The 22,264-nt window shown below is 45.2% G+C and overlaps 1 protein-coding gene across 3 annotated transcripts; it reads right to left on the bottom strand.

The window, feature by feature from the left end:
* Nucleotides 1-1,144: 1,144 nt before the first annotated feature.
* Nucleotides 1,145-17,902, bottom strand: SRP19 (signal recognition particle 19). Of its 3 annotated transcripts, none has more exons than XM_040421626.1 (6): nt 17,823-17,902; nt 16,188-16,264; nt 14,498-14,573; nt 2,990-3,061; nt 2,790-2,901; nt 1,145-1,764 (listed from the first exon to the last, which is right to left on the bottom strand). In XM_040421626.1, exons 2-6 carry the CDS (start codon nt 16,223-16,225, stop codon nt 1,637-1,639), a joined length of 426 nt encoding a protein of 141 aa, XP_040277560.1. In that variant the 5' UTR covers nt 16,226-16,264; nt 17,823-17,902; the 3' UTR covers nt 1,145-1,636. The 3 variants fall into 3 exon arrangements, with proteins under 3 accessions (XP_040277560.1, XP_040277561.1, XP_040277562.1); XM_040421627.1 differs by having other exon boundaries at nt 16,188-16,266; nt 17,802-17,870; XM_040421628.1 differs by having other exon boundaries at nt 17,797-17,835.
* Nucleotides 17,903-22,264: the final 4,362 nt, after the last annotated feature.

Below are 22,264 nucleotides of genomic sequence, written 5' to 3'. Positions count from 1 at the left end.
TATGCTGGTGCAGTTGGCCCTGGGTTCCTCCTAATGCAAGACAATGCTAGACCTCATGTGGCTGGAGTGTGTCAGCAGTTCCTGCAAGACGAAGGCATTGATGCTATGGCCTGGCCCGCCCGTTCCCCAGACCTGAATCCAATTGAGCACATCTGGGACATCATGTCTCGCTCTATCCACCAACGTCACGTTGCACCACAGACTGTCCAGTAGTTGGCAGATGCTTTAGTCCAGGTCTGGGAGAAAATCCCTCAGGAGACCATCAGCCACCTCATCAGGAGCATGCACAGGCGTTGAAGGGAGGTCATACAGGCACGTGGAGGCCACACACACACTACTGAGCCTCATTTTGACTTGTTTTAAGGACATTACATCAAAGTTGGATCAGCCTGTAGTGTGTTTTTCCACTTTAATTTTGAGTGTGACTCCAAATCCAGACCTCCATGGGTTGAAAAATTTGATTTCCATTTTTTTTTTTTTTTTTTTGTGTGATTTTGTTGTCAGCACATTCAACTATGTAAAGAACAAAGTATTTCAGAAGAATATTTAATTAACTCAGATCTAGGATGTGTTATTTTTGTGTTCCCTTTATTTTTTTGAGCAGTGTACATGTATTATGTATCGAATATCTGTTTTTCACACATAATACATTTGGAACACTTTGGCCAGTTTAAGATGAGCAAGTTGTCTGCAGGAAGCATGATTTTCTCTCCTGGACTCTGCTCTTGTAACGGGACCTCATAGCATTATAATGATTTATTAGCACAGTATTTTCCCTGCTCCCTTCCTCTCAGTGCCAGTATAGTGATCTCATTGTGAAGCAGCACAGACACCTTTCATTCATCCCTGCTTCTAAATTCATAGAAATATATAGCTGTATCTGTCTAGATAGAGAAAGAAACTGTGGGGGCATTACATACCATATGTAAGGACTATTTTTTTATGCCGCTGTGTGTGCGGTGTTAACAAGATCTAATTGCAATGCACCCTGGGAGATGCAGGTGCTTTATGAGCTGCTGCCCACCCACAGAAAAGGTAAGAAACCTCTTCAGATATGAGTGTTAAAAAAAAAATATGGGATAAACTTTATGGGATAACCTCTTTAAACTTACTCGGATTATATAAAAAGGCATTCAGAAAGTGGTAAGATTAACGTGCTTTAATTCAAACAAATCAGTGTTTCTTTCTATCCTTGTGCTGTCAGTCACTGGTAAGGCAACTACAAAGCCCTAAGCATCTGACAAGACTCAATACTCTGATCTTCAACAGGCAACAAAAAAACATCCCATAAAAAAAGCTAATTTTTGGTCTTCCTGGCGCTGATACCGTAAGAAATAACACAGGGTTAGTGCATTTGCAGTTCTGTTGCAGGTTATGGGAATTACAGCCAAGATCCTTTGAACGTCATTTTTTTTTTTTGATTTATCTGTCGGTCGCATGTTCTTCTTTAAGAAATTACCCGATATGTTATAGTCACTGATGAAACACTAAGATTCCTCCTACCCAGTTCTAAATGAGTCATATTTATAAAGGTGGTGGAGTCTGGAGACACTCCATTTACTATGAAGGGTTTAGATTTTGATGTTAAACTGTACAGTCATCCAGATCTCTGATTCTTCTTCAATGCATCAAGTCATCACTTCTTCTTTTTCTTACTCTTCTTGCTTCCTTCTACCTGGACAGTTTGGTCTCCACCTCCAGTTTTCTGGGTTCTAGTCTTTAATTTGGGGATATCTTCAGCCACACGAAGCAGCAATAATTTCCCTTTTAAAATTAAATAGGAGATACATTTAGAATAATTTTAAAATTAAAAATAGGAGATATATATATATATATATATTTTTTTTTTTTCTTTTCAGGGCAGCGCTTGATAATAGTCCTAGTAAGAGGACTGAAACATCGCTACTCTGGTGAATAAAGGATACTACTTTTTTCACTTTATTTAGATGTGCGGCGCAGCAGCCGGGTAAACAGATCCCAGTTTCGCAAAATCACTTCCTTATTGCAGGCCGGGTTGTCCACTTTCGTCTTGAAACTAGACAACCCCTTTAAGCTTAATAAATACTCCCAATATTTTTCCCATCAAAATTGTCATTTGTGGAAAAATAAAAAGGATATGCTGTTTTGTATTCTCCACTAAATTCAATGGCAACAGGAAAACAGAATGAAAAACTAATACAAACAACCTCTCCTACATAAATACTTAGAGGGGTTTTCCAGGATTTTATATTGATTGACAGGTCATAAATATCTGATCTTCAGGGGTCCAACAACCCGCTGATCAGCTATTTAAAAGAAACTCCAGTGCCGGAACTACACAGCTCCATCCACTGTCTGTAGTTGATGGAGATGGTTACTGCAGCACTTTTCAGATTCACTTCAATGGAAACCGCACTGAAGTAACCAGCTCCATGCAATACGTAATGAATGGAGCTGTAAAGTGCTAATGCTAATCAGGAACAACTTATCAACAGGAGTGCGGGGTGTTGGACCCCTGCCGATCAGATATTGATGGCTTATTGTGAGCATCGGCCATTAGCATACAAATCCTAGAGAAAAAAAAAAAAGAGAAAAAAAAAAAGTTAAAATACAGCCAGGCCCCTGTGCTTCATAAATGCTATACTGATAACAAAAGTCACCATAAAAACCCAGCATTAAATCCTTAGAGGTTTTCCCCTTGCCAATAGATTCTTGACATGGACTAGAACATTGTGGATTCACCTAGTGAGTTCCCCTGCTGCTATGTGCGTTAAGCACAATCACACAGATTAACGCTAAACAGTAATTACTTGACAAAATGTTGTCCACGCAAGGAGAGCCATCCTCGTTCTTCATCTGCACACGGACTCGGCCCTTGTACTGTACATCCCGGTTCAATTCACGTGTGTACATCTTATCCCCCTAAGGAGAATAACAAATTTCGAACTAAGTAAAATTCTTTCAGAAAAAAAGACAAAACTATAAACTCCACAATCAAATAATGTATTACCTCAATAATGACATTTAACTTGCTGGCTCGACATACGTCTGCAATCTCCACACAAGTTGGATTCTGTACAGCCTGAAAAAGACGAATAAAAATTATTACTGACTGGAAACCAGTTTTCTAAACCATGTTTTTAAAATCAGAAAATTCTGAGAGTATAGTGAAGGATTTGTAATCAGGACCCTGAATTATTAGTCAAGTGGAAAGCGTCTTTCTCTCTGGAATATCTTACAAAAGGCACAACAGTGACTTAAAGAGGACCTTTCATCTGCCAAAAAAAAAAAAACACTTGTAAACTAAGTGTCATGATCTGTACAGCGGCGCCCAGGGATCTCACTGCACTTACTATTATCCCAGGGCGCCGCTCCATTCTCCCGTTATGTCCTCCGGTATGTTCGGTCACTTGGTTATAGTAGGAGGAGACTGCCCTTCTCCTGGGCATCTCTTTCTCCTAGGCTGTAGCGCTGGCCAATCGCAGCGCAGAGCTCATAGCCTGGGAGGTTTTTTCTCTCTATAACCAAGTCCCCTAAGTCTCTGCCAATATAACCAAGTGACCGAACATACCTGAGGGCATAGCAGGAGAACGGAGCGGCGCCCAGGGATAAAACTGCAGTGAGATCCCTGGGCGCCGCTGTACAGATCATGACACTTAGTTCACAATTTTTTGCCAGATGAAAGGTCCTCTTTAAAGGGAATCTGTCACCACTGATCTCCCTATCCAACTCTTTGCATAGACACATACACTACTCACAAAAAGTTAGGGACATTTGGCTTGTGGGTGAAATTTCAGGATGAACCTAAAATGCACTCTAACCTTTACAGGTGAACTTAATGTGACCTTTTCTTTTTAAATCAAATCGTTTTTATTAAACAATAAATACATAATAAAACAATACGTTGTGTTTTCTTTTCTTTACATTATCCACCGTGTGGAATCAGTGAACAGTAATCATAAATATATCACCACTCAGTTTTAACACGAATCCATACAATACTTGTACACTTGCTAAAACAAATATTTTAGACATAGAATTACCATAACTTAACCTTCCCAACCTCCCTCCCCCCCTTGCCCTGCCCCAACCCCCCCAACCCTAACAGCTGGTCTTGACCGTCACAAGCCTATATAACCACATGGGTATGAGATAACCATTCACTCCACATTTTATCGAACTTCTGAGGACACCCTCTCTTCACATACACCCCTTTTTCAAGTATCAGCATGTCATGCACCTTCCGTTCAAACTCACTCAGTGTGGGCGGACTCCCCTGGATCCACCTCATAGCAATCAGTTTCCTGGCCACATATAGCAATCTCCCCACAGCGACCTTAACCGGTTCAGTCCCTCCAATTTCAGACACATACCCCAGAATACACACCTTAGGATCTTTTTGAATTTTCAATGTCAGTTTACTATTAATCATATTTCTAACTTCCTCCCAATAATTACCAACTACTGGACAAGACCACAGCATATGCAACAAGTCTGCACCATCTTCCATACACTTTGGGCACTTGTCATCACTTCTTACTCCTATCTTTTTCAGGAACACCGGTGTTTTGTACACTCTATGTATGATAAATAGTTGGGACAGTTTGCCCTGTTCACTTAAGGACACCTTGGGGACTGCTTCTAATATATCTTCCCACTTATCCTTAGACATATCTCCCACGTCAGCCTCCCATTTTTTCATTCTTGAAAGCGGATATCCCTCTAAGAATTTTTCCAGTAAAAGAGCGTACACCTGTGATATTAACCCTCTTTTTCCCCCACCTGTCGGAAGAACAAGCTTATGAACCACCTCCATTTGAGCTATCTCACATCCTTTCCGCAACGTGACCTCAAGTGCATGCCTTATTTGAAGATATTTATAGAACCACTCCCTAGGGATATTAAATTCCTGCTGCAGGTTTTGAAATGACTTGCATATCTTGTCCTTAATTAATTGTCCAATTCTCGTCACTCCATAAGTTTCCCAGTTCCTAAGTCCTGGTATGGCAAATAGTTCTGGCAACAAGTGGTTCTTTCCAATAGGAGAAAGTTCACTAATACCTCCCACTCCTCTTAGCAGCTTCACTTTTGCCCAAACTTTTTTCATAAGTTCAATAAGAGGGAGTTTTTCCCTCCCTACATGCATTCCTGAGCCTTCTAGAATGCCCATGAGGTCACGACTGCCCAGCCAATGCTGCAATATCTGCCCCGTCATGTCCGGTGCTTGTAGATCAATCCATCCCTTAAAATGCTGACATTGGGAAGCCAAAAAATAAATCCATGCGTTAGGGACAGCCAGGCCCCCTTCCGACTTAGAATACTGTAATGTCTCCAGTTTGATCCTAGCCTGTCCATACTTCCAAGTAAGATCTCTAAATATAGAGTGAATTTTCTTGAATCTATCCAGAGGGATCCAAACTGGAGCATTATTCAGTATATATAACAGTTGGGGCATCATAACCATTTTTAAAAGGTTAACTCTACCTACCACCGAAAGAAAGAGTCTACACCATGACCTCACTTTAAGCCTAAAAGTAGCCAGCAATGGGGACAGATTAAGTTCTTCAAAATCCGATAGCCTCGGTGTTATATGTAATCCCAGATATTTAAATTTATCCACCCAGGGCACCAAACTATCTACTTGTCTGCCTGCCAGGGCCTGCCCATCAATTGGCATCAAAGAGGATTTTTGCCAGTTTATCCGCAGTCCAGAAAAGCTACCAAATCTGTCAATCAATGCCATGGCCGCATCCAGAGACGCACCAGTATCGCCCATGAAAAGTAGAGTATCATCAGCGTACATAGCCACTTTATTGTGCAGCCCACCGTATCTAAACCCCTCTATACTTGTTGATAAACGAATATGTGCCGCAAGCGGCTCTATTGCAAGAGCAAACAATAAGGGCGACAGTGGGCATCCCTGCCTGGAGCCCCTGGCAAGGGGAAAACAGTCTGACAACCCTCCATTAGCTCTAATTCTCGCCTTAGGACTAGAATACAGAACCTGTACCCACTGAATGAACCGCTCACCAAAGCCCATAGTTCTCAGGACCCCCCACAAATACCTCCATTCCACACTGTCAAACGCCTTAGCGGCGTCAAGCGCAAGCAAGGCCCTGTCTCCACTGTTATCCGCCGGAATATTTAAACTAGTGTACAGCCTACGAAGATTAATAGCCGTCGATTTCCCTGGCAAACCCCGTCTGATCCGGGTGTACTATGGTCAGAATTACTTTGGACTAGGGGTGCACCGAAATTCCGGCAGCCGAAAATATCGGCCGAAAATGCACCTAATCCACTTCGGCCGATATTGTTACATATCGGCCGAAAATATGGGGTGTGGGATTTGTCACCCACCATCTGCGGGCGGGCGGTTTACTTTGTCACTGCATCTTTATTTTACCTTACAATCGTGAGGCTCCAGTAACTAACAACTCTGCAGGCAGAGCGGAGGGCGGCGTAGCGTCACTTACTCACGTGGCGCGCCTGCTCCGCCTCCTTCATTCATAAAGTGGGCGGAGCAGGTGCATCACGTGAGTAAGTGACGTTACGCCGCCCTCCGCTCTGCCTGCAGAGTTGTTACTGGAGCGTCACGATTGTAAGGTAAAATAAAGATGCAGTGAGTGATGCTGTGAGCAGCAGGGCCGGGGCTGTTATGGGGAGGGGGGATCTGTGCACTGTTATGGGGAAAGGGATCTGTGCACATATCCCCTCTCCATAACAGCGCCACCCACAGATCCCCCTCTCCATAACAGCGCCACCCACAGATCCCCCTCTCCATAACAGCGCCACCCACAGATCCCCCTCTCCATAACAGCGCCACCCACAGATCCCCCTCTCCATAACAGCGCCACCCACAGATCCCCCTCTCCATAACAGCGCCACCCACAGATCCCCCTCTCCATAACAGCGCCACCCACAGATCCCCCTCTCCATAACAGCGCCACCCACAGATCCCCCTCTCCATAACAGCGCCACCCACAGATCCCCCTCTCCATAACAGCGCCACCCACAGATCCCCCTCTCCATAACAGCGCCACCCACAGATGAATTTCCTTCATGAAAAATAATTATTAATAAAATCATTAAAAAAAAAGTATTTTAAAAGTATTTGGGCAAAAAGGCAGTTTCGGTTTCGGTTTTCGGTCAAGGGCATCCTGAATTTTCGGCTTCGGACCAGAATTTTCATTTCGGTGCACCCCTACTTTGGACAGCCTGTTCGCCAACACCTTCGCCAGGAGCTTAACATCAGCCGTGAGAAGTGAAATTGGCCTGTAGGAATCCGGTATTTTAGGATCCTTTCCAGGTTTAGGTATAACCACAATTATAGCTTCCTGCATCGAATGTGGTAACGAACCTGCCTCCAATGAGTGCTCAAACACCTTAAGTAATTCAGGGAGTAATATCCCCTGCAGCTTTTTGTATACCTCTACTGGGAGGCCATCAGCTCCAGGCGCCTTACCACGTCCCCAAGTGCAGCTTCCAGTTCCTCAAGTGTAATCGGCTCCTCCAGCCTCTCTCTATCCTCTTCTGACAGCACTGATAACTGCGCCTCCCCTAGGAAATCATTCAGGGCCTCATCAGAACTAGATCCAGTGGAAGTATATAGAGATACATAAAAGCTTTTTAAAATATCTAATATTCCTTTCGTGTCCTGGCTACTGTTCCCCATGTCATCTCTCAATTCCTGAATGCAAGAGGAGCCCCTCTGGGCCTGCGAGACCACCGACAACAAATGACCCACCTTCTCTCCTTCCTCAAAAGATCTGACGATAAAAGCTTCTCTTTCTATCTGCGGCCTGGACCAAATGACATCTCAACTGCTCCTGGGCTACCTCCAGCGCCTCACTACTAACCGTGGTGGGGGATCTACTAAACTCTCTCTCAGCCTCAGCCACTAGTACATGCGCCTTGACATCCGCCTCCCTGGATCTGGATTTATGCTTGTTAATTTCTTTCATCAGAACTCCCCTCAGGAATGCTTTCATGGCGTCCCATACACCTGGTATCGAAGCCGACCCTGTATTGATATCGAAAAATTCCTTAATTTCCAGAGAAATCCCAGACAGGTCACCCAACACATTCAGCCAATGAGGATTACACTTCCACAGCCTCGGTCCCTGTCTGAGCACCCCCAGGCACAAGTCAATCTGCACCAGAGAATGGTCCGACAACGACCGAGGATGATAAACGACACCCTTAACTAGTGGTAGCATTATGTCGTTAACAAGGGCCAGATCTATACGCGATAGCGAATGGTCCGTGGCGGATCTACACGAGAATTCACGCTTATCTGGGTTACGCAATCTCCATACATCCTGTACTCCTACCTCACCCAAAATATTCCTGAGAGCCGCACTCCCCGGTGAACCACCTGCTCCTTCCACCCGACATCTATCTAGGGAGTCATTCAGCGTGCAATTAAAGTCCCCAACCAACAGCCACGGCAACCCAGGGAAGTCCGCCACAAAGCCCATGATCTCTCTTATTAACGGAGAAGCAAACGGCGGAGGCACATACACAGACACCAGCACCACCTGTATTCCATCCACCTTACACACAACACACACATATCTACCCTCAGCATCCACACAATCCTGCATATGTTCATACCTAATACTCCTATGCACAATCATACTTACACCTCTAGAGTGAGAAGAATGAGTTGAATGTAACGCATGAATCACCCAATTTTTACTCATCCAGTGTAAATTTTCTCCAGTCAAATGCGTTTCCTGAAGGCAACATATAGCCGGCTGAAACCGCCCCAAATACTGAAAAATACACTGTCTTTTCCGTGCATCAGCCATCCCTCTCACATTCCAGCTTAAGACTCTAATCACCTGTGACATGGTAAAACTTCAAACCATATTTGAATCTCACAGCCCACTCAGATAACATTCGCTCATAGTTCAAGAACTTAACCCTTCCCCCCAACCTTCTCCCTGCCCCCCCACCCCCCTCCCTCCCTCTCATAGTCAGGTTACTGTAGCTGGGGATCACTGTCCCCTCAGTATCCACTTCACACATTAAAACAGGGCAATCCGAGAGCAACCTGCCCCCCAACCTACAATAAACATAACAGTTTATAACACATTTCCTCAGGTAGAGAATCCTCCCCACATCTGAGAAATACATTTTACTATCATTACCGCCTGCTCCCTCCTCAGGAACTACCATGTGGTAGCATTACATAATACACTCCCTAACTGGTGCAACATTTAAAGCAATCCTAGAGTGCAAATGCATATATAACGTGAACATAATAAACGTATATCTGCCTCCTTCACGTGTCCAGGGCTCCACTTCTCAATTGTCGCTCGTGGACGTCCAGCCACTGCGCCGCCTCCTCCGGATCTTCAAACAAATCTGGTGGATCCCAATGCCACCACACGCAGTTTAGCAGGAAACAGCATAGCGTACTGGACTTGTAGAGCTCTCAGCCTTTTCTTTATATCCATAAATCTGCTTCTCCTCCGCTGCACTTCGTTAGAATAATCCGGAAATATGGACACTTTAACCCCATTCAGGACCATCTCCTCATTGTCCCTTGATTGCCGCAGGATAGTGTCCCGGTCTTTAAAATGGAGTATCTTCGCCAGTATGGGACGGGGAGGTCTGCCAGGCGGAAGCGGCCGCATGGGGACTCTGTGCGCCCGCTCCACCGCATATAATGAGGATAGACCTTTTTCATGAAATAGTTGGTGCAACCATTTTTCCACAAATTCAGTGGCATTATCCCCCTCCGTCTTCTCTGGCATACCCACAATCCGCAGGTTATTCCTGCTGGACCTGTTCTCCAGATCATCTGTTTTGGCGTATAAGGCAGCTATATCTTTAGCAGTTGTTTTTGCCGCCATTTGCAAGGGCTGAATAACGTCCTCAATAGTGGACACCCTCTTCTCCAATTCAGAGGTGCGTTCTGTGATTTTGTGTAGGTCATGCCTAATTAAAGACACATCCGACCTCAGGCTGCCAACCTGTACTGTAAGCACCTTCAGTGTGCTGTTACAACTGGCCACAGCGGCCATAATATCTTTTAGAGTAGGCTCTGCATCAGCCACAACTTTAGGGCCTACCGCGTCTTTTGCCGGCCGTGCAGGGGTTAATGGCGGCCAATTCACCGCATCTAGGGCCTCCCCATCAGTGGATTCATCCTCCTGTAAAGATGAGATATGAGCGTCCATCTCCTTCTCCTCAGCCCAGTCTCCCCCAGCACTATCCGTGCGAGCAAACCTGCTCAGTTTTGCGGCCGCAGTCTGTCTCAGCTTGGGCTGTAAGGCCGGCCCCTCTTCTTCCTCGGCGCCATGCCGGCTCACCTCTGGCCTGTCATATCGCGGCCCTTTACCGGATTACCTCGGCATGTCGGCTCTCAGAAATTTAGCACAGCACCCTCCTGTCGCCTCTCAACCACCAGGTAGGAAAGGATCGGCGATTAGAGTGGTAGCAACCCCCTATAAGTCAGGATGCCTGCAGGAGCTCAGTGCGGTGCGACCTACTCCATGCGCTCTCAGGCCACCGCCCCAATGTGACCTTTTCTAAACTTTTGAATGCACGTGTCCAACTGTTCAGTGTTTCAGTACTTTTTTCATAACTTGCTGTTCTCTAACAAGGAGCTTAACAGCAAAATTCACAACAGGCGTTTGATGCATGAATCACCCAATACATTTCCTGGTTCAATTAAAATTGGTATTTCAACCGTCCTCCTCATCATGCTGTTCACATTTTGACATCATGAGACCAAGACGACACCAAAACAATTGATCAACAGTAGTACCTCGCCATCGCAAAGCTTCAAGCAGGATGTTCTCAGACGGAAGTGGCCACCAAGCTTAGAGTGTCACAGAGTGTCATCAGCAGGTTGCAACTGAGATAGAGAGAGACTAGAAGAGTCACAGAAAGGCATAGAAGTGGACATCCTTTGGCCACATCTTACACTGATGACTGCTTCATTGTGAACAATGCCCTGGGGAACCGGATGATGAATGCCACACAACTCCAGCCACACTTAAAGGAGGCACCTAAGTGTCACATCAGACCATTCGAAACTACATCAGCATGGTCTGTGTGCTAGACGACCTGCAAGGGTACCTGACCACAGGTGTCATAGTCTTGCATGGGCCAGTGAGCATCTACGCGGGACACGGGGCCAGTGGGCCTCAGTGCTGTTCGCTGATGAAAGTCGATTCACGCTGAGCAGAAATGATGGCTGCCAACGATGTTGGCGACATCAAGTAGAGCGCCATGTATCAGCCACTGTTGTCACCAGACAAGCTTTTGGTGGTGAGGTTACAGTGTGGGCAGGTGTGTCTACTCAATACAGAACTGCCCTACACTTTGTGAATGGTACAGTGACAATCCCATACTACTTGAATAACGTCATTATTAGTCATTGTGCCTCGGCATGAACAATACAGGCCTAATTTCATCTTCATGGGAGGACAATGCGCCAGCTCATCGAAGTCACATCATTAGGGAACAGCTGCTGGAGACTGGGGGACCTCAAATGGAGTGGCCTGCACTTCCTCCAGTCTCCGTACCCATTCATGCGGATATATGAATGGACCCTAAATCGTTTGAGATGAGGAGATCATTCAGCATTCTACTTAAATGCCCTACTTTCATGATATAATATCACTGTAGCATGAACGTTTTACGTTTTCCATAAATTTCACCCGAAAGCCAAATATCTCTAACTTTTTGTGAGTAGTGTAGCTGTGGTTCACCTGATTAACCTTTTCCTGAGGCAGCAATTTCCCGTTTTTCACTCCCTGCCTTCCTGGAGCCATAACTTTTTAAATGTTCTGTTCCTATAGCCGTATGAGGGCTTGTTTTTTTGTGGGACAAGTTGTACTTTCTAAAGCCACCATTTAATATGACATACAACACAGTGGGAAGCGGGAAAAAATAAAATAAATCCTGCCACATTTTTACGGGTTTTGTTTTTGCAGCATTCATTATGCCAGGGATCAGCAACCCCCAGTATGAAAAACTTACATTATTTTGTTTCCATTACACCATTTACTGTATGGTATGTTTTTTTTTTACATTTTAATAGTACAGGCATTTTTGCATGAGTTGATGACCATGATGTTATTTCTTTGTTTATTTATTTTGATTTTGAGGGGGGGAGGGGCGTGATTTGAATTTTTATATTAATTTTTTACTTTTGTTAGGTCCCCAATTGGATCCCAACTTGCAATCATCAGATTGCAATTTGTATAGAATAATGGAATTTGCTTCATTATTGTATACAGAAATCACTATATTACAGCTCAGTGCTGCCAACTACTGTCCTGAATATGTAGTATACAAGTAATGAGCCTGGAAGCCTAGTACAGACTCAGGGTCATTACTATGTATGAACGCCTTCCCCGATCTCTGCCCGGGGGGAGGCGTTCCTTTTAGCCCTCTCAGACGCCATGTTCACATTTGACCACAGCATCTAAGGGACTAAATGTCCGCAGTCGGCATAAACACCAATCGTGGACATTAGCCGTGGGTATTTGCTGTATGAAACAGAGCAGCAGATCTTGGGAAGGTGTTAAATTACTATGATACTGTATCCTAATATGTAAATTACCCCTTTGGTGTTATGAAGGTGTCACCATTGCTCTTGTTGCACTCAATCTCCACTCATTTCTGTGGCCAGCCCCTCCCTGGCTGCTTTGATTGACAGGGCCAGGAGGTGGTAAAGCAGCCAAAGAGTTACTGAACACAGAAAGGAGCTTGGGTGCTACAAAAGCAATGGTAATGCCCTCAAAGGCCTAATTTGAATATTATTTTACTCACTTAATATTAGGAAGAAGTATCATAATTAGGGAACGAAGCCTCAGATGAACAAAAGAAAGAGGGGTTTAGTCAGGTGAACCACAACTGTGTGTCTATGCAAACAGTTGGATAGGGAAATCGCTAGTGACCAATTCCCTTTAAAGAGGACCTATCACTATTCCTGACAAGTTCTAGAATTCTAAATACAAGTATTTACTAGCACAGACATATTTTAATTGTATGCTGTACTGTTCCTCTGTTATATCACCTAGAAAAGTAAGAATAAATTGCCAACTGAGTGTCACCATTTCCCTTGCCAAAGGAGTAGGTCCCTACACAGTGATACCGACAGCGCTGACTAGACGAAGTAGTCTAGTTTTTATTTTTTTGAACCTATAAACCCCACCTGTTACTTTAACAAAGCAAATGCATTGCATATCCTGCCATTATACCATCAATTTGTGTGACAGGGATATCACTAAGTAACCAATCATTGGCAACATCATATATAAAAACATGCAGATGTGGTCAAGGAGAGTATTGGTCAGATCCTATAGAAAGGAAGAAGTTGATGATTTTGACCGTGGACAACAATCTTAGGGTTTATGGAAAATGATAGGATATAGACAAAGGGTCTTGTAACTAGGAGAGTTCAGAGTCCAATGGTCACAGTGGATGAAACTGGGAGGGTGATTGCCATACCTGTGGGTATCAAGAGGAGTATGCAGGAAAGCATCTCAATGCACAGCACAACCTACCCAACATGGATGGACCACTCCCATAAGCTCAGTCTAAAGTGGGCACTATGCATATGGTGGGGTTAAAAGCAGAGCTGACTGCTGGAAACTAAAAGCAGATTATAGTAGGAGTACACACAGTGCAGGCTGCTGGTGGCGGCATACTGGGATGAGGAATCCTTTCTTGGCAGTTATCATCGTCCACAAAATGGTTGCATGGACATGGCAATGAATTCCTAAGATCACAGTCCAAGTTCTTTGTTGGCACATGCAACATGGTCAGTCATACAGTAAAGGGACCCCTTGCCAGTACTAGCAAGATATATCTAATAGGCTTAAAGCATAGTGGCTTGTAGATTTGCCTGTAAAATATTCCAGTGTTGCTTGTAACATAAATTACCAACAGTCACTACTACTAGCAGAGTGAAAGATATTCTACAGGGTGGCCCATGAAAAAGTATCCCGTCTCCAGCGATAGTATGACAAGATGATCGATCAACCACAAGTCACAAAAGATGCAGACAGTGGTCCCTGTTCACATCTTTGGACACGTCGGATTATGTCAGCCGATACGGCTTGTGATGCTGCGGATGGTGTTTGTGAGGTTTTCCCCGAGTTCATCCAGGGTTACTTTCTGTTTTAAGTTTCACCACAGATAAAAATCGCACCTGGACAGGTCTAAGGAATGTGGTGACCATAACCCTACGCTCATAGTTCGCTCCTCCGTAAACCCGTCCCAGTCAGTTCCATGAGGTGTTCCCCCATCTTATTGAAAAAAGCAGGAGATTTTTATTTTTATTTCACAGCATCACTGCTGAAGAGCTGCAAGTATCGGCCAAAATAATCCGACGTGCCCAAAGATGCAGAGTCCTGAACGGGGACCACTTTCAGCATCTTGTGAAAACAATCCACTTGCTCGTTCATCTCGTCATACTATCGCTGGAGGCAGGCTACTTTTTTGTGGACCACCCTGCATAAACCTATTTGTACTGACTGTACGGTGTAGAGACCTTTTCCACAGGAATCCTCCTTCCCTCAGCGATTGTCTTCTTACTGTTGATGTATGCGGGATAAATGCACATAAACCTGAAGAAAAACATAAATAGGGTTGTAGATTTCACCTATTCTCACAGAAAAAAGGCGATTAAAGGGAACCTGTCACCGCGATTTTGTATATAGAGCTGAGGACATGGGTTGCTAGACGGCCACTAGCACATCCGCAATATCCATTCCCCATAGCTCTGTGTGCTTTTATTGTGTCCAAATTTTTTTTTTATATATATATGTAAATAAGGCTACTAACGTTTCCGGAGCCCAGCACCGCCCCTCATACTCCGAATATCCTCCTTGCTCCCCAACGTCACAAAGCTAGAGAGCCGTAATCTCACGATGCGCAAGCTAGAGCATGCGCAGTGTCAGCAGTGTTCCTTCCCTGTGCTGGCATCAGCCTCAGGGAACGAACTGCGCATGCGCTAGCTCGCGCATTGTGAGATTATGGCGCTCTAGCTTTGTGATGTCAGGGGGCAAGGAGGAGATTCGGAGGATGCGGGGCGGTGCTGGGCTCCTTCACAGTGAGTATAGCTGCACTCCGAGAGTCAGAGAACGCTGGACTCATCTCTGAAGCATGGAGGAGACAGGACTCATCTAAGGTTAATTGACATATCTATAAAATCGATTTTTTGACCCAATAAAAGCACACAGAGCTATGGGGACTGGATATTGCGGATGTGCTAGCAGCCATCTAGCAGCCCATGTCCTCAGCTCTATACCCAAAATCCAGGTGACAGGTTCTCTTTAATTGTGCTGTGATTTAAGATACATAAAGGGGTTCTCCAGGAATGATTGCAAATGGCAGCTAGCAACACATCCCAGAATGTGAAAAGGATGGTTGTCCTCCTGCAGAGCTGCCATGGAGTTTTTTTTCTGAACTGGGCTCCGGTTCTGTCCTTTGTGGTTGTCGGATCCTTAACATAATCACTTATTGTTCACACAAATCAATAGTACAGACGACTATTACTTTTTAGTAACTCGCTCACTCCTCCTCCCCTTTCTATAGACTTCTATGGGCAGTAAGTCATGTTAGAAGACAAGTCCGCCTCTCAAGACGAAGAATGTTAGTAGAGGGAGTAGTCACTTGAATTATGAGATCTACTTAGGCAAAGAGGAGGCGTCTATTCGGGGCTGTTCCAAGAACAGCATTTTCCACACAGCGGACTCTGGGACCTCTGTCCTTGTTATAGCTGGTGGTCACCCCAAGTAATGCTACATCTATCCACTATCCTGTGGAGAGGTGATAAATACTTTTCGCGTTATAACTCCTTTATATTTTCACTGTCTAGGATATATGTAACATGTCAGGACATGCTTCCCATGGCTGGAGTATAAGGACTACTGCTTAGAAATCTGTATCATGACCATGGCGCACAACTGCTGTTTGCCACAGATGTGGCCTGCCACACTCACGAGACCTGATGAGATGCTGCAATGACAATATAATTAAGGCTAAGTACAGATTAGAGATATTTAATCAGTTATTGTGAGCCAAAACCAGGTGCAGGTCAAAAACACATTACAGGGTCAGATCTTTCCATTATACCTGATCTCTGAGCAGGCTTCACTAATGGTTGTGGCTCACAATAACTGATGGAAATAACTGAAGTGTGAACTCAGCCTTACAAGATTTCCATACCATTCATTTACCTCTCAGGATCTGTAGGTGGCTTCTTCAGGTCTGCCATGGCTTGGTCTTTTCACAGTTGCATATTACAGTAGCAAACCTGTAATGAAACATTACATATCAGTGAAAACCTGATACCTGCTAGATCAGATGTTCTCCAGTATTTCATTGTAGAGAACCTTCTACATTAGATTGAAGCTCTATGTTGGAAAAAGTGCTGGATTAAATGCATTTCACCAAATTTCCAATAATCGAAGGACATATCCTGGAACCAAAGTTCTGCTGATGTAAATCAATGTACCTGTCCTGAGCACGTGCTGCTCACACAACTGCAAAGCTGTTTAAACGGGTTGTCCTTTTTTTGTTTTATTTGACAGTAGATAACCTACCCTCCCGAACCCCCCTCTTCCACAGCTGCAGCCATGATATTGGGTTTTAGCTGCAGCGCCGACATGCCCCAATAACACGTGACCGCTGCCTGATACGGCACAACGAGAGGGTTCCGGATGGAAAGCATTACTATTGTTTGTTCTAATAAGTTACTTACCTTTCTTATAGGAGTTGGCCAGTTTCCAATACTGATGAACTATCCTCAGGATATGTCATCAATATCAGATCGCAGGGGTCCGACTGCTGGCAGCCCCGCCAATCAGCTGTATGAAGAGACCACAGTGCTGTATTCCCTTCACTGTTTACCTGCTGTCCGTCGAGATTGAGAGCAGGTGGGATTTCAGCTTCTCCATCCCATTCACTTCAATAGGAAGGAGCAGTTGTAGTTACAAGTGAATGGGCCGGAGGGGTCGTAATTACACGATGGCAAGCAGGTAAATGGCAAGCAGGTAAACACAGCACTTGCAGGATCCCTGATTGTGGGGGAGTCAGGCGCCAGAGCATAGGTCATCAATATCGGAAAGCGGACAACCACTTTAAAAACAGGAGCCCTCTGAAAACCCCCTTTAAGGTAGATTCAGCAACTGAAAAGCCTTCAAGCAAAATGGTGGGTTCTGTAGCAGGAGCATCAATATCTGAAAGCCCCCTTCAGATGTCTGGTCACAATTAACACCTATTCCTCCTAATGCCAACCCCAAAACTGCATGTGTGGGTTTTTATTTCTACAAAATGGAATACTCATAAGACGATTGGTTGATCCAGCCTAAATTGGCAGGTGTGTGTCAGCACCTGTGTTCAGTATGACAAACTGACAGCAAGCACAGATCTTAAAATGGTAAGGAATTACCATACAAAGACAAAGTGCTAGAAAGTGGCACAAAATGAGGAAACTACCCATAGAAACACGGCACAACCAGCATATGCCAACCATGGAGAGTACATCCCATAAAAGCTGCGTTCAGCAGTGATCAGGACTGCGGAAGAAGGCACTGTGAGTCAGCCATCTATTCCGTGCTCAGGGCATGCTGGGAGTTGTAGTTTCATGACAGCTCGAAGGCTGCAATTTGCAGATACTAGTCTAGCCCCTGCCCGATGGATAATTCAGCAATGAATGGTAGCAGGAGACCACAGGCTGTGCGCCATCTCAGCCGGGCGGCCTTGTGAGGTGGTCGAGCCCTCTGCTCAAACGGCCATAAAGTCAAATACGTAGTAAATCAAGCGGCTAACAGATGAGCTGCCCACCTATAATAACACGTCTCCCACCGTACCTCTCCACTGCAGCTGCTGACGGGCATTTCCGGGCAGCAGGACAGGAAGCGGAAATACGTCACGTAAGCACAGCCAATGACAGCCCGCCTGCGTGCGTCTCACACCTCGCTGTGAGCGGCGTGTAAATTCTCGCTGTGGATTAGCTGTGTGTGTATCCAGGAGACCAATAGGAAGTAGGGAGTTATAGTAATGGCGCCGGGTATGAAGGCTGTTGTGGTGCTGTGGTATCTGTGCGGTAAACCCTAGAGAAACCGCTCCCCTTAGTTTCTATTCTATTTTTTTTTTTTAAGTGTGAACCACGTTTTTATTCTGTGTCCCCTATACAAGAGATGACAAAACGCTTTAAGATGCTGAGTTTTCAAAAAAGAAAGAAAAAAAAAAGCCACCCAATTAAGAAAAACGCCTGTAGCAAAAAATTAAAGAAAAGTTTCTATCTGGCCTTTCTACTGCAAAAAAACACACCAATAAAACCGCCCATCGATGACAGACTGGAATCATCTGAAAAGTGGTCAGCGTTTAACATTTTCATTTGATAGATAAAAGATCTTTTATTTGAAAAAAAATATATAAAAATCTTTGAAAGAAGGTTTCCTATCGCCTGGTTTCATTGACTGTGTGTGACCAGTTGGAATGCCTGTAATTATCGATACTGCGTAAAATGCGTATGGCTGCTCAATCATCAACCAACTTCTATCTAATGTATATGTCCACGTTACGGGCTCATGAACACATGCGCCCCATGATGCACACTGCCATTTGCATAGGCAGCGGCCGTGTGCCCACCCTTTGATGATGCGGACCCATTCACTTGAATGGGTCTGCTATCCACAAGATTTCAGTCAACAACGCGAAAAAATTCTTGTGATGCGGAAGCACAGACCGAAATCCCACAAAAGTGCTGTGTGGTGCTTCTGCTCCGTGCCTCCACATCTTTCGGATTGCAGACCCATTCAAGTGAACGGCATACGGAGCGAACGCGGCCTGTGGTTGTATATTGCAGACCATGTGCATGAGCCCTTAGGCCCAACTTTCCAGGAACGTTCAGGAGGCTCCCATAAAAAGGGGAGACCTAGACAAGTTGGCAACTCTTCTTGAATTTAGCCCTAATTTTGTGTGGTGCAGAGATGCTGGGTCATCAGACACAACCTTTGGATACCAGCACAGAGTGAGGGCGGACCAAGTCACAGAACGGGGTGCGGCTTGAGAGACATTTCACCAGGAAAAAAATTCTGTAGCGCTGCACGCACCACACACGACTTTTACCAGAAGGCTTTGCCAAAACGTTTGGTCAACTGGTATTAGCATTTGAGCTTATTTTTTGCACAAATTACTTACTGGTCCATATCATGAAAATTGAAGCATGAACCATCCTACTCAGATTTTCCCACAAGTATTTTCACTCAAATTTCCTACGTTAATCTGAAAAGAGCGTTAACAAGGCCAGACCCTGCAGATACTCACCTCTCCTTGTTCCTGCAGCTTGCCGTCCTTTCCTCCGACGCCACCATGCACATCGTGGAGTCAGCATCAGAATGTTGCCTGCTGCACACCCGGGCGTCAAGAGGGTTGCTGTAGGAATGGGAAGTAGTTTTTTCCAGGAGCCTTTTGGAGAATAGGCGTGTACAGAGTTACAGAGCTAGAAACCACCACAAACCAGAGGAAAAACATCAGCAGGAGCGCCTCAGTTGAAAACCCAAAATGTTCTTTTTTCTGATGTCCTGTCTTTTGCATTGATTTTGGAGAAATGGAAGCAAAACACAGAACACATTAACTGCGATGTGTGCATAACCCAAATGGAAACAGTATGTGTGTGTGTATATATGTATTACACTCACCGGTAATCCAGTTTCCTGGAAGTCTCCATGACAGCACAACCTGAGATTGACTTCCTCTGATAGGACAGGAAAAAACACAGAGAGGTTAAGAACCCCACCCCTTCCCCTCATCACCAGTGTATTTTTAACAGAACCAGGAAAGGGGAAAGGAACTATTAAAGGAATCTGAAACCAATAAATAAAAAAAAAAGGGTGGGATATATGTGTGCTGTCATGGAGACTTCCAGGAAACCGGATTACCTGTGAGTGCAATACTCATTTCCCCAGTCGTCTCCATGACAGCACAACCTGAAAACTAACAAAGTAAGGCTACTTTCACACCTGCGCTATGTGCGGATCCGTCTGGTATATGCACAGACGAATCCACACCTATAAATGCAAACGATGGTATCCGTCTGCATAACAGCTTTATCAGATCTGAGTTTTCACGATCGTGACAGTATATTCTAACACAGAGGCGTTCCCATGGTGATGGGGACGCTTCAAGTTAGAATATACTAAGAACTGTGTACATAACTGCCCCCTGCTGCCTGGCAGCACCCGATCTCTTACAGGGGGCTGTGATCCGCACAATTAACCCCTCCCTCCCCAGTATTAAAAGCATTGGTGGCAGTGGCCACAGGCTAACAACTGCAGTAGCGTCCTGGCTGCCATGGTAACCGATCGGAGCCCCAGCGATTAAACTGGGACTCCGATCGGAAATGCCGCTCCGCTGCCACCAATGATGGGGGGGGGGGGGGGGGTTGTTAGCCTGTGACCACTGCCACCAATGCTTTTAATACTGGAGAGGGGGGGGGGGCGCACTGGCCACCAATGCTTTTAATACTGGGGAGGGAGGGGGGGGGGCCGCACTATACACCAATGCTTTTAATACTAGGGAGGGGGGGGGCCGCACTGGCCACCAATGCTTTTAATACTGGGGAGGGGGGGGCGCACTGGCCACCAATGCTTTTAATACTGGGGAGGGAGGGGGGTCTGGCACCTGAGAGGTTAATTGTGCGGATCACAGCCCCCTGTAAGAGATCGGGTGCTGCCAGGCAGCAGGGGGCAGTTATGTCCACAGTTCTTAGTATATTCTAACTTGAAGCGTCCCCATTACTATGGGAACGCCTCTGTGTTAGAATATACTGTCGGATCTGAGTTTTCACGATCTAACTCAAATCCGATGGTATATTCTAACATAGAGGCGTTCCCATGGTGATGGGGACGCTTCAAGTTAAAATATACCATCAGATTGGAGAAAACTCCAATCCGATGGTATATTAATAGGGACTCCTGACTTTGCATTGAAAGTCAATGGGGGACGGATCCATTTACAATTGCACCAATATTGTGTCAATGTAAACGGATCCGTCCCCATTGACTTACATTGTAAGTCAGGACGGATCCGTTCGGTTCTGCACCGCCAGGCGGACACCAAAACGCTTCAAGCAGCGTTTTGGTGTCCGCCTCCAGAGCGGAATGGAGGCAGAACGGAGGCATTCTGAACGGATCCGCATCCATTCAGAATGCATTGGGGCTAAACTGATCCGTTTGGGGCGGCTTGTGAGAGCCTTGAAACAGATCTCACAGGCGGACCCTGAAACGCCAGTGTGAAAGTAGCCTAACTCTATTTGGGGGGGGACAACAGCACCCAGGACCTTGCGTCCAAAGGTCATGTCCTCATTAACAAAAACATCTACTCTGTAATGTTTAGTAAAGGTATGGGCCCTCTTCCACGTGGCTGCTCTGCAAATCTGCTCTAGTGATGCAGAGGCCCTCTCAGTCCAAGAGGTGGAAACAGATCTTACAGAATGGGCTTTGAGAGACTGAGGAGGCTCCCTGCCGGAAGCTATGTAGGCCTCAGAGATGGCACACCTGATCCAACGGGATATAGAGCTCCTTGCTGCCTTTTTTTTTTATCTTATTGGGGCCACAGAACTGCACAAATAAATTCTTATCAATTCGCCAACTTTTTGTGACCTCCATGTAATGAAGAACACATCTTCTAACGTCTAGGTTATGATACTTTGCTTCCTGATCATTCCTAGGATTGGTAAAAAAGGAGGGAATACAATATCCTGGGACCTGTGGAAGGTGGACACCACCTTGGGGAGGAACCCAGGGTCTAATTTAAAGATGAGTTTGTCCCCAAAAATGGAAAGAAAGGGTTCTTGAATCGACAGGGCCTGAAGCTCACATACTCTTCTTGCAGAAGAAATGGCCACTAGAAAAATGGTCTTAAGGGTGAGCCATTTAATGGATAGGGAATCCAAAAGCTCAAAGGGAGTATCTGATAGGCCTGATAGTACGGTATTCAGGTGTTGTAAAGGGCTCCTATGGCAGAAACCTGTACTTTAAGAGTATTAAGGGAGAGGCCCATATCCAACCCATCCTGGAGGAACTCCAAAATGAGAGGGATGTCTGGTGAGGATTGGTTAAACCTTGAATTCGCCCAGGCAGCGAACTTCTTCTAGACTTTAAGGTAGGACCTACAGGTATTTGTTTTCCTACTAAGTAGGAGAGTATCCACTACCCTTTGAGAGAGGCCTCGGCCTAATAGGATGGATTTCTCAGTAACCAAGCTGATAGACTGAGGAGTCTGAGATTCGTGTGAGGGATTGGAC

This window comes from Bufo bufo, chromosome 2, assembly GCF_905171765.1.
Source record: "Bufo bufo chromosome 2, aBufBuf1.1, whole genome shotgun sequence".
Classification (NCBI taxonomy): Eukaryota; Metazoa; Chordata; class Amphibia; order Anura; family Bufonidae; genus Bufo; species Bufo bufo.
This window is presented reverse-complemented; position numbering and strand designations above follow the sequence as displayed.

What these genes read in the sequence shown, in the direction of transcription:
- SRP19 (XM_040421626.1), bottom strand. Translation starts at nt 16,225, where the DNA reads ATGGCAGACCTGAAGAAGCCACCTACAGATCCTGAGAG. An exon ending in GGAGGATTCCTGTGGAAAAG is followed by an intron (nt 3,062 to 14,497) that starts GTCTCTACACCG and finishes CGTCTTTTTCAG; the next exon opens with GCTGTACAGAATCCAACTTG. An exon ending in CGTGGACAACATTTTGTCAA is followed by an intron (nt 1,765 to 2,789) that starts GTAATTACTGTT and finishes TAATTTTAAAAG; the next exon opens with GGAAATTATTGCTGCTTCGT.